Source organism: Spinacia oleracea, chromosome 4 (genome assembly GCF_020520425.1).
Source record: "Spinacia oleracea cultivar Varoflay chromosome 4, BTI_SOV_V1, whole genome shotgun sequence".
NCBI lineage: Eukaryota > Viridiplantae > Streptophyta > Magnoliopsida > Caryophyllales > Amaranthaceae > Spinacia > Spinacia oleracea.
In genome coordinates, this window is record NC_079490.1 from 178,386,494 (window position 1) to 178,403,749 (window position 17,256).

Here is a 17,256-nt window from a genome sequence, read left to right on the forward strand (position 1 = left end):
AAGAGAATTATGAATTTTTAGCTCACACCATGGTATAGACTTATGAATTTTAAGCTCGTACCATAACAGGAGCTTATAATACATAAGTCTACACCATGGTGTGAGCTTAAACTCCATAAATCTCTATCATGGTGTGAGCTTAAACATCATAAGTTTGTGGCATAAAAACTAAATTAGTTTTTTTTTTAAAATTGATTAATGTAATTATTGATAATTAAAATTACTCCATCCGTTCTTGTTTATTAGTCCCCTTTTCGTATTAAGATGTTTTTTTTATTAGTCCCTTTTAGAATCCTTCCTTATTTGTTCATCAATTATTCCTCTTTTACCCTTATATTACAATTGTAATTTCTTTTTCGTCCCAAATTAATATGCAAGTGGTCCCTTTATTTTCTAATTTAACAACACTTAAACACTCCACTTACCCATATTTTCTTAATGTTTTTCTCTCTCCTACACACATGGGTGAGATTCTTTAGAGATTCACATACAAGGTGTCCTTTTGAAGATTGTACAATATTTCATAAGAGAATAACAATCAAGAACAGAGGGAGTACTTGGTTTTAATAATTTAATTTTTTAATGGGTAGGTTCCGTTATTAGATGGGTTGTGGTGGTGGTCGGCGGGTGAAGGGTGGTCAGCCGGTGGAGGTTGGTCGACTGTTGGAGTTAAGGTGGTTGTGTGGTGGTGGTTGGATGAAGAGATGCCGTTGGAGTGAAGGTGGGTGTGTGGTGGTGGTTGGATGAAAAGACGCCTTTCTCTCTTCAAAATGGATGAGGTGAAAGTTGGGGGAGAGAAACGAAAAGTTGGCTTAAGTAAGAGTATTAATGTAAATTAGTTGGACGATTTTAAGCTCTCCACATTTTTTTCTATATAATACAAAAGTTAAGAAAAATATATTAAAAGTTACAAAAAACTAAGTAGAAGTTATAAAAATGTTATTTTGGTGTACAAAATGTATTGTACATCTTATGCATGCAAGACCTTTTGAAATAAGTTTCATTCCGATGCGAGATGAAAAATAAGTTTTAAAAGAGATGTATTTTCGTAAATCGTTCGCAATTATTAAGGGACGGAGACACCAGCTTTCGCCACTAGCTCATAAGGACATGATAGGACATTGAGAAAAGACTATTTTTAACATTTTTACTAGTGTGCCCCAAGGCCGAGGCCCCCCAGTGCCTCTGTGGCTGTGCCATTACAATTTACAAATACAAAGAGCCAAAGCATAGTACAAAAACTATACAGTAGTTAATTCAGCAATTCAAGCACCAACCCAGTCATATGATACTTCTTAATCCTGTCCTCCCAAAATCTTGCTACATTGAGACTTGTTGCACCTTTTGGAGCAGAAATCTATACTTAGTAGTCTCAAAAACATGGACAACCAACAGCTTCCAAAAAAAGAGTCTGAACAACATGATTCAGTTTCATCTGCTAAGTCTGGTACTAATACTTCTTCCCATGAGATTCAACCTGAAGGTCAAGGACCAACCGCCACACGCCGCCAAACTTCTCATACAACAGTCAAAATTTCAGATGATGTTTCAGCTTCATCTTCGGCATCTGCACAAAAGAAAGGGTGTTCATGCTTTCAGGTAGTCTGTAACGTAGTATATTATGTGGAATATTTACTTTTTCTACCGATTGTTGGTGCTTGTTATCTTTGTGTTGCTGGCCTTGTTGGTGTGATTTTAGCGGTTATTTTAGGTCTTCTCATTTCTTGCTCAGTTATTGCAGCCACTGCCGCGTTACCACTGTTACTGGTGTCTTTTTTAGTTATACGGTTAATTCAATTCTTTAGGCATGGTGATGCCTATGATAAAGCCATTCAACTTAAGCTTTTCATACGCAGTTGGATACTCTTAGACATGGCGGTATTTCTCGTTGTACTATGGATCTTCTTCTCAGCTCCTAAATATGTTTCAGGATTAAAGCATGTTATGTTGTTGGGATTGACATTAGCAGATTGGGTAAGACTCTATTTTGTCATCTTTGGGATCTATTTTTTGAGCTGTTTTGTTACAGTAATCACCATTAATTTATTACCACTAGTCCTCTTGGGTCATACTGAAAGTGGCCTTAAATTACCAGAAACAGTGCTTGAGATATTTGATTCCCTTATTTTCTGGTGGGCTGAATCTGAGGTTATGAAGCGCGTTGCTGCCTTTAGGCACCACAAGATACTCGGACTGTACACTCAGAAATGGATTGAGGTATCCATTTTCGTCCTCATTGCCTACAATGTCATTACCTTGTCTACTTATATGGTAGTGTGGTTGCTTAGGAAGTTAGTTTGTCATAAACTGCTTAAACCAGGGATTAATACTAAATCGCCGCAGTATATAATAATTGAAAAGTTCCTGCGCGGTAGATATCTAATGTATTGGGCCAATGGAATGAAACGCAGCATCAACTTCATACTGAGATCGTTGCTGGTATTACTCACTTGGGTGTTTTATTTTGGGTCCCATCTAAACAAAACACCCCAGGCCAAAAACATTTTGGATTTCGGAACCTGGACTTGTCTAGGTGTTTTAATTTGCTCCTTTCTTTGGCTGATCAAAACTTGTGTCTTGCTATCATGGGAGGCTTGTTCAGTGTATAACAGATTGAGTTCTAAAATCTTAGAAGGAGGTAAGCAGTTGTACTTCCTTGGCATCATAGGTCGCCACAACTACGACATCTTAAACCTTCTGTATGAGTGCAAAGAAGATGAAGCTTCAAGGACCTATGACACGGATGACCAGACATCAACCAAGTTTATCTCACATCTATTTAAAACCTTGTTTCTTACTGGGGTAATGACTCCATTTGCTCGTTACCTAAGTAAATTGGGGGCCGTGGATGAGTGGGGAGATAAACCAGTCAATGTGAAGAAATTGTTGAGAAAGCAGCGGAAAAGAGTCGAGCATGACTTGTTAATGCAGGAGGGGAGAATTCCTACTCTATATTGCATACAGCAAGTTGCTAGTTATATTTTGACAGCTAAACAGACGTTGTTAGAGGAGAAGTATACGTGTGACATCCTCGAAATTTTGAAGAGCCATAGTCAAGATGATGATAACAGGTACATGTCATTTCTTTCTCTAATCTATTTGCTCCCTCCAGAAATACTTATTATATTATCGAATCCTCGTAAATAAGGATACAAAATTATCTGAACCTTTTCTTCCACAATGTTCTTTGGCTGATCTTTTGAATACTTCGTATAGCATTTTACATAAGAATTTTGGAATTCGTCCAACTTACAGTTTATAATTAATGACTTATAAGCAGGAGTATAAAAGAAAATTTGAAGAGGCTTATTCTAGGTGAAAACTATACGGATGATGAAACCGTAAATTCATCCGAGGAAACTCCTGAAGGAAAGAATGATTGGAGCTATTTTGAAGATCAACTGCAAGAATATGTGGGTTCCTCTCAAGAAATATCACTTGAAAAAGTTCGAATATGGATGGTATGTACATTACTCCAGCAGTTTTCTCTCTGGTTTTAGCTTTTTTCATATGAGTATATGACATTTAATTTTTGAAAGTAATAGAATCCTATGATTGACAACTTGGGTTGGGTTGATCAGGAGAGGGCGCGCAAGAATTGTTTGCTGCTTGCAAATACATTAAGCAGTGCCAAGGAGGTTGTGGACTGTTTAAACAAAATAATTAGCTGGCTTCTAATTGTTGCAACTTTCATAATGTGGTTACTTTTGACTGGGTTAGCTAGCACAAAAGTACTAGTGCTCATAGCATCACCGTTGCTAGCTGCAACTTTCATATTTGGAGATGCTTGCAAGACCCTATTTCAAGGGATCATGTTTGCTTACGTGGTACATCCTTTTGATGTTGGTGATTTATGTGTCATTGACGGAAACATGGTTAGTGAACAAATCTTGGTACATAATTTGGTTTTAATTAGCAGCAAATCTTTCTTTATGATATAATTGAGTTACGAATCTGCTACTTGTTTCCATAGATAGAGGTTAAAACAATTGGAGTTTGGAAAACAACTTTCTTAAAAGTTGGTCTGCAAGAGGAAGTGATGTATCCAAATTCAGAGCTATCCAGCAAAAACATAATCAACTACAAGACTGATTTTGATTGGAATGATTATGTAGAGCTTGATGTAGCGTCTTTGGGTGAGCGAAAAATCAAAATCTTGAAACAAGAAATTGAAAAGTAAGTGTGTTTTATTTTATCACCAATATTTCTCATACTTGATGTTGTTGATGTAAATGTTTTTATTTCAACAGATACCTTGATGATGGAGAGAAGGATATATTCACAGCAGGTTATAATTGTGTGGAAGTATTAACAACTGCAGAAAACATAAAAATAGCTATTAATTTTAGACACAATGTGAAAGTTAAGAATAGCACCTACTTTGAATGCCTCCGGGAAAAGCGCAAGCGACGATCAGAGTTCGTTCTCCATGCACAGAGCCTTGTATATCACATGAAAAATGGAACACCAGAAGCTTCAGGTTAGTATTCATCATTGATAAAGTAGAAAAAATGTACAAAGTATAAGAAGAATAGGGTGTCATGTATGATTTTCATGCATTCTATACCCGAGTGTAATTTTGCACCCTCCACGGTCTACACAGATACACACACACAGACAATCTTAAAGTTTCAGACTCCCCCTTCGGCTAGAATACTTAATACGAATGTGTCATGCTGAATGTTTTACCCTTACAACTCACCTTTGTTGCAGAAAAACACGAGGAACAGGTAAAAGCTAAAAATGGCAGCTTGATGAGTCTTCTTAATTCAGGCGGTAATGATACTTTTGTAGCAGGACAGGTAGAGGGTGTTTATGGTGGATAAATGATTCAGTAATCATACTTGACAGTGTACTTTGTAATTTTGTGCAATTTTGTAGTATGAGAAGCTTGTTGATAAATCATTAGTGCTAACCTTGGATCTTAGTAATGCCCTTAGTTCCTCATCAACTCTTAATGCTCGAGACATATGAGTTCGATAAGCTCAATCCAATCAATACATGACCTCGAGCTTAATTATTTCGAAACAGAGCTACGTTATTTTGAATCAGAATCAGCACATAATGTAAGAAAAAGGTTCCTTTGTTAAATAAATCCTTAAGCAGATCAAAATCTTAGTATGACAGTGTCTGATTTACTAAGTCTACTATACTCCTATTATCTTATGCTAAGATATTTATAAAGATGTTATCAAAACGTCATTTTACAATGTCATACAGAGAAAAATCCAACGAGAACTAGCTGGTATTATAAATCCAAGAATATCGAAAATCAAACGCAAGCGTGACAGTGACAAACAAAAATAAGACATAGATAGAAACTAACCCTAATTAACTACTCTAAATATTTTTTGGCGACGTAATTTCAACAGCAAATTGCTTATCTTATTTCAGAGGATGGCAAAATGTTTTATTTTTTTAATTATTTATTTGTTTTCTTCTTATTGCTTTGTTAATTGTCTTTGTCTTCTTTTCTTATGACGTTACAACAATATTGGATTAGGTGAAGTTAAACTATCAGGCATTTGCATGCCAAAAGCAATACGTAGTATAATAATATCAACAAAATGAATAACAATCACCACTTTAAAAAAAATCGGTGCATATATATGACCTGGTAAAATATAAATAACAATTTGACTACATGACCGACCACTTATCGTTAAAAAAGGAAAAAAAAAAACCCCGAATGTATAGATTTATTTTTATCCATACGAGATACGACCATGTTTATTACTAATACGAAATGAAAAATATCAATGATAAAAAATGTGCACGACACGAGCCACTAATCCGGTACTCCGTATCTTACTATAGTTGAAAAAAGAGAATAGTATTATGATTATGAAGTCAGCAATAATAATAATGTCCACTATATATATATATATATATATATATATATATATATATATGGACTATGGTTGCCGTAAGTAAGGCGCCAAATTGACTTAATCTCTCTCACTCATTCAAAGTCGACAGTCAACCTGCAACCCTCTTTCTCTTTCTCCTTTTCCTACCCCAATTTCTCCCTTTTTACAACTCCTTTCATCAAACAAATTCTACCCTGAAACTCCCATGGCTTCTCTACACAAAACTCACCGAAAACTCTTACTTGCAAACACCACAATAAGTAGTACAACTGTCCAAACATGCCTTGACTTTTGCGACGCCGGAAAAAACACCACATCATCACCATACTCTGGTTTCTGCCCTGTGGCCTGTTTGGCCATATGCCCTTCCCTTTGCCATTACCCTCTCACTAATCCAATCTTACCTGAGTTTCCTCCAGACTTTCGCGGTCCCAAACTAAACAAGCACCATGATCTCTCACCTCTCCTCATATCCATGCTTATACTTTTAGCCATAACTTTCCTGTTGATTACCTTCTATATCCTCTACACCAGAATTTACTTCAACTTCTATGCACCCAACAGTAATTCTTTCCTCCAATCAAGGTCCAGGCGTACAAGGGTGGTGAGTGATTCTTTGGATGAAGAACACGGCAGGGGTAGAATGGTCGTCTTCAACCCATTCTGGTACATCCCCACCGTTGGTCTCCCTTCCGCAGTGATCCATTCAATCGCCGTCCACAAGTATGGCAAGGAGATGGAGGAGACGGACTGCGCCGTGTGTTTGGCAGAGTTTGAACAAGGTGATGAGCTCAGAGTTTTGCCTAAGTGTAGTCATGCCTTTCATGTGCCTTGCATTGATACTTGGCTTTCTTCACACACTACTTGCCCACTTTGCCGAGCCCCCATTGTTACACCTGATCACCATAATCATGATCATGATCAAAAGATGGAGAACACATCGTCCTCATTGCCATCTCTGGACGAAGCTACAGAGGATAATTCCCCTGTTGAGGCTTTGAGGATTAATATTGCAAGTGGGGCAGAGAGAGTTGATGAGAATAATTTGGACGAATCCATGGAAAATAATACTCCAAATAAAGATGAAGAAAATTTGAGGGAAATTAGTAAAGGGAGTTGTTCTCAAAGATGGTCTTTAGAAAGAGGGGCAGCAAATTTGTTGAGTAGGTCACTTTCTTGCAGTGGAAAGATTTTTTCGTCTAGTTCTAATACTAGACCAAGTCCGAATTCATAGTTTCAGATCAATACATGAAATTTCCGGTCTATGCATAGATTTTTCCCTCCAAAAAACCTCCCTATTTAGTCCAAAAATACTCATATACTCTGTAATTGCTACAAACATTAGAAAAAGCCTTAACCATAAGTATATATGCTTGTTTCAAAAGCGACTGGTATCCCTTTCATTCTCGACAAAAAATCCCATTTAGTTAGGAATTTTGGTTATTTCCTGAGATGGGATGCGGGATAAGATACGAAAGGTAGGAAAACAGCACAGGAAAAGGAAGGACTTCGATGTTAACGTTCTGGTAGGTGTGTAAAACAATACAAAATCATTTTTGTTACTTGCAGCTTTGCAAGTTGGGAGAATAAGCTAGAATATCAGGTAGAATAGTTCCATCATTTGAGTATGATGTTTGAACTGTGCTCTAAAGTAATGTTTCTACACCAACGAGTATAAACACGAGAATGTGACTCTACATCACTACTATCACTAGTTTAGCTGTCGGCTGTTGCCTTCTAAATGTGTAGCACTTGAGCAATGTATGAGAGTATTTTTACAGTATCTGATTAGAACTCTGTCAATCCCACAACATAGTTTCAACTTTCAATATGTAATGCATATATCCTGCAGGCTGAGATTAAGGTGCATCAGCAATTCAGCAGGGGCATGTGTAAAGTTTACGCAACAGCCTCAAACAGCAATAGGTACAAAAATAGCATACATTCTGATGGAAGCACTACTCTCATTGTGCTCCCGGAGCACAGTATTATTTGCACTCAACATGTTATTGATCTCATACCACATTGTCTTAATCACATGTTCTTTTAAGAAAAAGTAATTTTAATTGATCATGTTATAATGATTCATGGATACACGGAGCCCAATCAATAATTTGGGATAAACATATATAGGACCAATAGGAGTAGAATCATTGCAATGTAGGATGGATTCAGACCTACCACTAAGGGTCTCAATGTTCAACATGTATCCAACACACAATAAGTCGAAAGGCATGGTGAATGACGTAAAAATGAGCTGAACTCGCCAAAATTGGCAGAAATTTCAAGAAATAAGTACTCAAACCACTTGTCATATTACACTGGTATCAGAATAAAGACCGTAAGCTAAAGTTTTTCATAACGCCTGCCCAAGTTTTCCCAACTAAAACAAAGCCAATAAATTAGTGCCATTTATTATTTCCTGCTTAAAGGGGCGAGGTGTCGTACAAGATTCCCCAGAAAAATCATGTTCGCATCCATGTGAATCATATATTCAAAGGCCCAGTGTTTTAAATGATCAGCAAAAATTATGAAGGAAAAAGTAAAATGGAAGGCAGAGACAGTAGAAATAGATGGGAATTCATACAGTATCAAGAAGATGTCTGCCAGTCAAGCATTTGCCCAGCAAACATAGGAACAATTTCTCCAAATGGAAAAGATATACACTCTGGAACCTTCCATGGTTCTTTTATCAACTTGATCTTCGATGTATTCCTTGGAAGACCATAAAAATCAGGTCCATTGAAGCTTGTAAATGCCTCTAACTTGTCAAGTGCATTAGCCTGAACAAGCGAATAAAGCAGAAAATTAACTGCCAGAGAAGCCTGCCAGGAAACACAACATAATCGAACAACGTGCAAGCAGCTAGAGCAAGCCGCTTCCACCTAATTAGTTTTGACGACAAAAAGGAATAAAGACATTAAACATTCATCAAAAAAGCATGGTTATTTTGTACAACGAATTCAATCTCATGAGAAGACTCATGTCACTCATCTATCCAAACTCCCACAGAAGGAGCCACTTCTACTTAATAGTTTAGTAGCAGCATTTATAAACTCGCAAAAAATGGAAAGAAACACCACTCCTACCTCACTAGGTGATTTACTTACTAAAGGCACACACATAGCATCATCTCATTCATCGATAGCAAAGATGAGATGAATTCATATTGAGGGTCCAAGTATACTTGATGAAGGTTGAACAAGAATAGGATACGCTCAAATTGGATGCACTTTACTATGTCCACAACTCCACATGCACAAGTGAGCCAAAATGTTTGAACAGAAGCATCAAACATAAGAACTTAAGTAAAAACTATATTAGCTAGCCAGACCCAAATGTTAGTTATTAGAATATAGCAACACCATCCCATGGGCCCATAGGGTATACCTCTTCAAATATTTTGGCATATAGTGAAATAGCAACAGGGGCATTAAAGATTCCAGCACATCCGCAAGAACATTCTTTCTTCCACTTCTCATGAGGAGCACTATCAGTCCCAAGAAAATATTTGTTGCTCCCGCTGGTTACTGCTGAAACAATTGCCTGCCCTGCATGTGCGACCAAAAGGTACGATCAAAACATGAAGAGATTAAAAAAGAAATGACAGAAACTCTTGTCAAGACACAACATATCAAATTTTACAGTTACAAAATCAACCTAAAATCTCACATAAACAGAAAACCTTGAAGATGTTTATTACTGATTGAAGCAACACATACTATGAATTTCTCTTTTTAGCACCGGAAGGCAGTAGTTATGCGGCTGCAAGCCTCCTTGGAACAGAGAGTTCCTATTCAGAATAAGGTGCTGTGGCGTCACTGTAGCTGCAACAGTTCCTGACAAATGTAAAGGAGCAAGGTGAATAAACAAGACAAACTGGGAACTAAAAGAAAATTGGAAAATAAGTTGAACGACTAACTACAGGCATAGTAATGAAACACAAAAATAACCCACCTTCACTGCATGAGTCAATAAACTTGACAGCATCCGCTGTAGTGATATGCTCCATCACAACTTTTAGCTGTGGTAGTTTTTGTACTAAAGGTCCTAGAACTGTCTCGATAAATACTTTTTCACGATCAAATATGTCTACAGCAGGATCTGTGACCTCCCCGTGGACCTGTTATCACACACAAATTATCAGCATTAAAGAAATATGGTCTTCGCATTTTCCAGTTACTCAGAGAGGGGGTCAAAGAGAAACTAACAGTCACGCACTACATTCAATTAAAAGCATTATTTCTCATAGATATACAATTAGCTCCAGAAAGTTCAACACCACCAAGAATAAAGTTTCGCAGATTTTTTTCCACTTTCAATCACTCACCAAACACGCCAGAAAATCAACAGAAGAAAGAAACTCAAACTTCTCTTGCAAGAAATAACAATCAACATCTGGGTCGTGATTTTTCTAGTCATAATGTTCTTCCACGGCATGCCAGCTGATGTATGACATAGTTGTCAATAAAACATTTTCCTTTCAACTACTTGTACAGGAATGAAGCAAATATTTGTATTGTTTCAATAAATCAATGATGGTGGACGAAATGGACGCTTTTATGTGCTCTCCTCCCTCCTATCACACATCTAAATTGCTATTTCATTGCTACCTGTGTCCAATCAATTCTCTCCTACTCACTGTGCGGAACCTTTTGTTCAACAATTTTTTGGTTCAGTAGCTTTATGATTTTCTCTAAATTTCACCTAATAATAAATAATCGACAGCTAGTGCTCATAATCTTTCAGAGAAAATGTTTTTAGCCGCCAATTTAGGAGCTAAAAATGGTCATAAAACATATATTGCGGAGATCTGAACAGGACTCCCACCAAAACTAAGCTTCGGGAGGTGATATAAATTGCTACCTACACAACATGAAGCTGAGTCACCAGCATGATTCTGCCTCTGAGAGAGAGAATGGCTGATTTACGGGGTCGCTTTGCTTTACTAACTTAGTTTCTCAAGTCTCAACTTACGAAAGAATATCTCTTTCCCTTGTAGGGTACTGCCTTGCCTATTGTCACTGAATCATGGTCCATTCTAGCCTTCTAGAAGGCAGGAGATAAATCAAAGCTTACAATAATGAAAAAAAAAGGAAAGACTGATGATTCAATTGCTTAAAGTTTGATGTCAAAAAGTAATGAATCAACCCTGCATTTATTCATAATAAACAACTTACCAAGAGAGGCATATTCTGCTCAGCCATCTCTTGGAGCACAGGCAAACACTTTCCAAAAAGATCAGTGACACCATCCTGTGAATTAGTTGTTGCACCGGCAGGGTATAATTTGACAGCATAAACCACCCCACTTTCTCCTGCCAAAATAGTCAGACTCTAACGATAAAAAACGGGATAAATTTGACAATTAGACATCCTATTACACAACCTATGACTCTGGGGTAGGCTAGTAGACTAATTACCAGAACATTATCCCTACTGAAACACGAGTTGAAAAACATTTTTTAATTTTGCAACAAATAATTACTGCCAAACAAAACTGCCCATGAATGAATACCTAGAACCAAATAGATGTCTAACATTCTCATCACAAATCAAACAAACATTTCTAAAAGGCATAATTGCCCGCACTTCGAAGCATACAAATAAGGACATACAACAATACAAGGATAGTGAAAACTGAAAAATACAAAGGAATAGCCCGAGGGGCCGAGGGAGCACAAACTGAACAAGAAGCAACGGAAATGCTAAACTAGGGATCAATAGATCATAACACCATAAAGGTGGGGGAACCAATGCATTATGCCATACTCGAAAAACGTCTCTATGACTAACGACTTCTTGGGTTGTAGTTTCATTCGTAGATACTCGAGCCAATGTCCATGGTAATGCTTGTCCACCCCCAAATATCACTTTTTCTTCATAAATTCCATTAACGCTTCTAGAGTTGGTTGACAACAGAATTCATTCCAAATGGATATTGGCACAGTGACATGGGATCTCCCCTTCAAAATTACACATAAATTTATAATCATTCATATCATTTACAAGTTATATATTACCGCCTAGTCGTCTACCAAATAGGCCATTAGTATACAAAACAAACCACAATCAATTCTACAAATTAAGAAACAATAAAAAATGAGCAACAACCTAATTTTGACCTAAACCTAAAGTTTGAACTTACTGGCAAGCTTGATCTCATTAGGACTAGTAGTATCAGTCAAATAGAGTGTCATAAGAGGATCAAATTGGCTACCGGAAGGCATAACCTTCAAAATCGATTCTCGGTACGCGATAGCAGCAGCTGTAGTAGTAACAGGAGGCCTTAGATTCGGCATAACAATTGCCCTCCCAAAATGCCTTGCACTGAATTACAAAAATAAAATACAATAGAAAATTTTAAAATAAAACCTTGAAAATAACACAGTAATGCAAAAATGATCATTTTTCGACACATGAATTACCTGAACGGAGCAACGGCGGCAAGAAGGTTTCCGTCACGGAGATGCAGATGCCAATCATCAGGGCGCGTTAACGTCAGCTCCATCCTTCGCTGAAAAGGGGGAAAATACAAATTAATTGTTTGTTTTTCTGGAAAAAGAACATTGATTTCTACCAAAAAAAAAAAAATTGATTATAATGAGATTAATTGAAGGAATTGGTGTAATTCTAACCCTTTAATTGGTGAATTTTCAGTACGGGTGCTAGAATTTGCGATAAATTGAAGGAAGTGAATGGATCTTGTGATATGAAAGGAAGAGGGATGAGTTCATCAGTTGAGATTTGACTCTCTGAGAGGGAAGGACTTGAGGAGGGAGGAGGGAGTAGGGAGTATGGAGTAGGGGACTAGGGAGGGGTTTAAAATTAAAAGAAGGGCATTTGTGTCTTTTCCAATTTTATTAAGTTTTTAGTTGTCAAACAAAGGAGCTCCTCTTTTCAAAATTTTATTAAATTTTATTAAGTTTACTTGGAACTGGGGCTGGGCTAGTTTGAGGCTAGAACGTAGTTTCATTGTACGTTTTGTCCTACAAGAAGTACTTATTAGCTCGGAGTCATTGTAATTCATCCATCCGAAATGATGGTGTCAGGTAGTCCGCTTGAGTTTTCTTTCCTTATCAAAAAAAAAAAAAAAAAAAATCGTTATCGTTTTTTTTTTCCATACGTGAACGAACTACTATGATTTATTGTCTGATGTTTTGCAGAAAGTTTTTTTTTTTGGTGCGAATGAGCCATAAGGGCGGGGATGAGAATTGATCACCTGGAACCGGGATGAAAGCTCTAACCAATTGAGCTATCCATCACTCTCATGTTTTGTAGAAAGTGGATTTACCGAAACAAGTGTTAAAATATTCCATTTCGCCAAACCTACACTTACCCCGGGTAGGTTGAGTCACCATACCCCTGCACCTTATTGGGTATATGTGTTTAGTCAGATCCTAGTCACCTCCGCCTCATCTCAACAAATTTGAACGTCATTTTGAATTTGAAATTCAAAATATTTCCAAAAAAAAAAGAGATTTTATTTTCTGAAATGTCGATGAAACCGAGGGTTCCATAAAATATTTGATCCCGTTTTTTTTTTATGATTCTGTTTCGCATTCCGTAAGCTTAGTGATATGTAGTTTTCCGTTTCTTGTTTCCCTGTACTGGGTTGTATAAAACGTTGTTGTATTATTTGTGTTGAACACCATATTTGAAATCCATCATGATTGTGTTGTTGGAAATCCTTGTGAGAAATACAAAAAAAAAATGAGTGGAAAATGGGAAAATGTGGGAATATGGAAAGTCCCACATGGGAAAAACACAAGCCTTATTCAATGTTTATATTTGGGGACTTGAGGGAATCATTTGTTTAAGAAAGCATGTGAGTGGCATGGGTGGACACAAAACACGCGCGCGCGGGCCGAGCCTTGGTACTTGGTAGTCCGGGTCTTTCTTTTTGGTCAGTGGAGGGTTTAATTAATTCCAACGGGCAGAGAATTAATCAAACCACTAATCCCGTAACTGCCCCACTAACCCCTCTTAATGACCGTTTTAACTACCCATTAATTACTCAGTAAAACGTGTAACCTCCCACTACTCCACTACTAGCCGTTTATGGTTGTTGCAGCTTTCCTGTAAATACCTCACTTCGGTTTTTCCCTAAACACACAGTCAGAAAGCATTCTCTACTATTCTCTCTCAAATTCTAAACAATGTTCTCGTATTTCTGGGCAAATATTCTGGTCTCCAACCGAGGCTTGTGAGTGCACACAATCCTTGGTGTCGTGTTAACCCTAGAGGGCAACCGCAAAAGTTCCACTCCATCGGAGGTAGCGCGGAATTGTCTTTTAGATCAGTGGTCCGGCCACAGCGCGACAAGTAGTTCAGTTCGTATTACGCATTATCCAGTTAAGTCGTTCCAATTACTTATATAGATAACATGTGTTTCGATGTAATCGAAGTTTGATGTATATTGTATGTCGATGATACCTATGTAGCAGGAGTCAGATGCTCCCAATCTGTATTTCGCGAGTTTTTTCCAAATACACTTCCATGGTAAAATTCCGATCGATGGTGATTTTGAAGTTCAGTAGTTTGATTGTAGGATCTGGTTTTAAAAATCTATGCAATTTTTTGTTTTTAAAAAGAAAATAAATAAGAAATTATGAATACACTTTGAAAGATTAACAAGCAAAAAAGATTTAGAAGATGGTGACAAATTTACCTTGTCAAGCTTCCGATTGTAATGATAATGGAGGTTAGGATGAAAACAATAGAATTCCTTTTTTTTTAGTAATTAAACTGTTGGGCGGCAGGTTTTGGGAGGAATTTTGGTGAAAACATATCGCGCTCAAAAGGGTGCTAATGGCGGTATTCACTAAATTGTTTCCCCCTACATTTACTGGTTTCCCCCCAAATGGAAAATTCAATTGCTGACATGTCCATTGCCCATTGCAGGGTATGGTGACTAGACCTACCCTGAGGGTAAGTATATGAGCTCCCATTCCATTTACTTTTGAAACAGGAATTCTGATACCGGCAGTGATCATAGACAGTCGTTAGAATAGGTATGGTTGGTTGAGATGTTTAGCTTGAAGGGCTATCTGGGAGCTCGAGAAGAGCATAGATAAATGAGCACTGCATGTTTAGTGCTATAGAGGTGTGGCTTGAATGCTTGATAATCCTTGTTTGATGACAATCTTGATAACAACTATTAGATGTATTAGTTCTGTGTAAACCTGCATCTTTGATATAAAATACTACTGATTTACTGCTGCTGAAGCTTGGTTATGTTTTCCTATTGTTGTTTATTCAGAAGAATGCCAAAGCTGTCTTTTTATTTTTGAAGGAAGGACAACACTATGATTTTAAGACACAGAAATTTACTACTTCCTATTTGAATCTCCGTACAAACTAGATGTTAACTTGTTCGAGTTGTTTCATAGTTTCATGTACAGATTTACTTCATTTCTTACCACATAGCATAGGTCATAGGGCATCAAAAAGCTCATTCAGACACTTTGGAAAAGGCATTAGATGGGAGTTTATGTTTCTCAAGTAACCTTATACAATACGACTAACAATTATAAGCATACTCGTGCTTAGACCTCATGTGAACACTTATTTTAACGTTTTTCCACTCGCTTTTTAATGTCCTCTTATCCCTATCCCTCGTACCAAACGACCTTTTAAACCTTTAAACTTTTAACTAAATACGACATTAACTACTACTCGAATCTTCATTTAAAATAAAATACCCCAAAATCATGAATGATCATAGGTGCGAATCACGATATAGTATCATAAAACCTACCCTCGAAGTCTAGATAGACAATGAAAATTGTAACCCAATCATCAACATTTTGGCTAATAGCCTAGTACTCTAGTAGTCAGTTAATCACTAGTCACATACTCTAACCGTGAGGCGTCAACCTATGCTTTGCAGCCAGTGGCGAACCTATAGTGGGTCTCCGGTGGGTCAAATGACCCAGCAAATTTTCTTTTTTAAAAAAAATTAAAGGCAAAATTGTCAAAAAGTACCTGCTTTTTGCCTCACTTTGTGAACTAGTACCTTATGTTTTTAGTTTTGTCAAATAGTACCTTGAATTAAAAATGGTACCTTATAGCAACATTCGTCCAAATTATAAATTTTCCGGCCATTGATTTCATTTGTTGGCACAATTTGAGAGGGAAATCAGCGCGTGTGAACACACACTCATCAACTAACCACATTCAACGTTTTCAGCTTCCTTTCTTCTTCTCATTTACTCCTCTGTATTCTCTGCTCAAATTAACCCCCTCAAATGGTGCCTTTATTTATTCCAGACTACCAAAACAAATGATTCGCCATCTTCCTAAGCTTACAAATAATTGATAATTTGTAGGTTCTTGATATGAAGTATCTCGTGCTACGTTCTTTTCCTCTCTCTTAATTTCGAGTAAGTCGATATATAAACAACATCATTGCATAATCTTCATCAATTCCACCATATTTACTACAACACAAACCTTATCTACATCGATGGCACATAACGAGAACCACAAGATATCTTATTACTTATTCATGGTGGTTATTCTTTCCCATTTCAGATCAATGTAAGTTCACTCGATCACCTTAAACACAGAAGTTGATGTCCTTCGGGCCTTAAAAGAAGGGATTGATCCAAACTTCATTCATACCAATTCATTCATCAGTTCCTGGGATTTTGCACTTGACCCTTGTGAGAGAACAAGGGCTCACTTCCTCGACATCCTCTTCTCAATTCGCAAAAGGAAGCCCACTGTTACATGTGGAACAAAATCTTCGAAGAGAAGATATCTGCAATCGGAGTAAATTACAACAATGAATTTCAATTGATTACAATTTGCACCAAAAAAATTAAGAAGAGTAACATAGACGCGTGATTTTTGTCTTGGTTTGTTTAACACTCACATGTTTTTGGAGGGAAACTTGAATCAATGGTCGGAGAATTGATAATTTGGCCGGAATATTGCTATAAGGTACCGTTTTTAATACAACTTTTTAATTCAAGGTATTATTTTAGACTTAAAAGATAAGGTTGTGCTCCCTCCGTCCCATAATATAGTGCCCGTTTGACCAAAATCACGGTTATTAAGGTAAAGGATAACATTGATAATAAAAACAATAATGATTTGTACTTTCAAGATAAAGTACATGTTAGTTGGCAAAAATGGAGAGATAAATTATAGATTAAAGGTGTGTACATAATAAATAGGCCTAAAAAGGACAAAAATCAAGCACATGGGTTGAATAAAAGTCAAAAAGTACAATTTTCAAAGTAAAAATTAATGGTTTAAAATAGAAATAGGCACATCATTTAGGGACACCATTTTAGGAAAACAGGCACTATATTATGGGACGGAGGGAGTAGTTCACAAAGTGAGGAAACAAGTACTTTTTGACAATTTTTCCAAAATTA

The 17,256-nt window shown here is 37.0% G+C and overlaps 3 protein-coding genes across 5 annotated transcripts; 2 read left to right on the forward strand and 1 right to left on the reverse strand.

Annotated features, from left to right (window-relative positions):
- Window positions 1–1,121: 1,121 nt before the first annotated feature.
- Window positions 1,122–12,664, reverse strand: LOC110779913 (dihydroorotase, mitochondrial). Of its 3 annotated transcripts, none has more exons than XR_008932484.1 (10): window positions 12,508–12,664; window positions 12,298–12,386; window positions 12,018–12,199; window positions 11,051–11,187; window positions 9,828–9,993; window positions 9,593–9,709; window positions 9,261–9,421; window positions 8,458–8,653; window positions 4,381–4,440; window positions 1,122–1,567 (listed from the first exon to the last, which is right to left on the reverse strand). XR_008932484.1 is itself a non-coding variant. In XM_021984360.2 (8 exons), exons 2-8 carry the CDS (start codon window positions 12,378–12,380, stop codon window positions 8,462–8,464), a joined length of 1,038 nt encoding a protein of 345 aa, XP_021840052.1. In that variant the 5' UTR covers window positions 12,381–12,386; window positions 12,508–12,664; the 3' UTR covers window positions 8,124–8,461. The 3 variants fall into 3 exon arrangements, 1 of the variants encoding a protein (XP_021840052.1); XR_008932485.1 differs by having other exon boundaries at window positions 4,377–4,440; XM_021984360.2 differs by lacking the exons at window positions 1,122–1,567; window positions 4,381–4,440 and having other exon boundaries at window positions 8,124–8,653.
- LOC110779911 (mechanosensitive ion channel protein 10) lies at window positions 1,381–4,931 on the forward strand. The gene is made up of 6 exons (XM_021984359.2): window positions 1,381–3,071; window positions 3,281–3,461; window positions 3,582–3,875; window positions 3,974–4,176; window positions 4,251–4,480; window positions 4,714–4,931. Exons 1-6 carry the CDS (start codon window positions 1,381–1,383, stop codon window positions 4,824–4,826), a joined length of 2,712 nt encoding a protein of 903 aa, XP_021840051.2. The 3' UTR covers window positions 4,827–4,931.
- LOC110779914 (putative RING-H2 finger protein ATL53) lies at window positions 5,935–7,681 on the forward strand. The gene has a single exon (XM_021984362.2). The coding sequence runs from the start codon at window positions 6,076–6,078 to the stop codon at window positions 7,102–7,104; it is 1,029 nt and encodes a 342-aa protein (XP_021840054.1). The 5' UTR covers window positions 5,935–6,075; the 3' UTR covers window positions 7,105–7,681.
- Window positions 12,665–17,256: the final 4,592 nt, after the last annotated feature.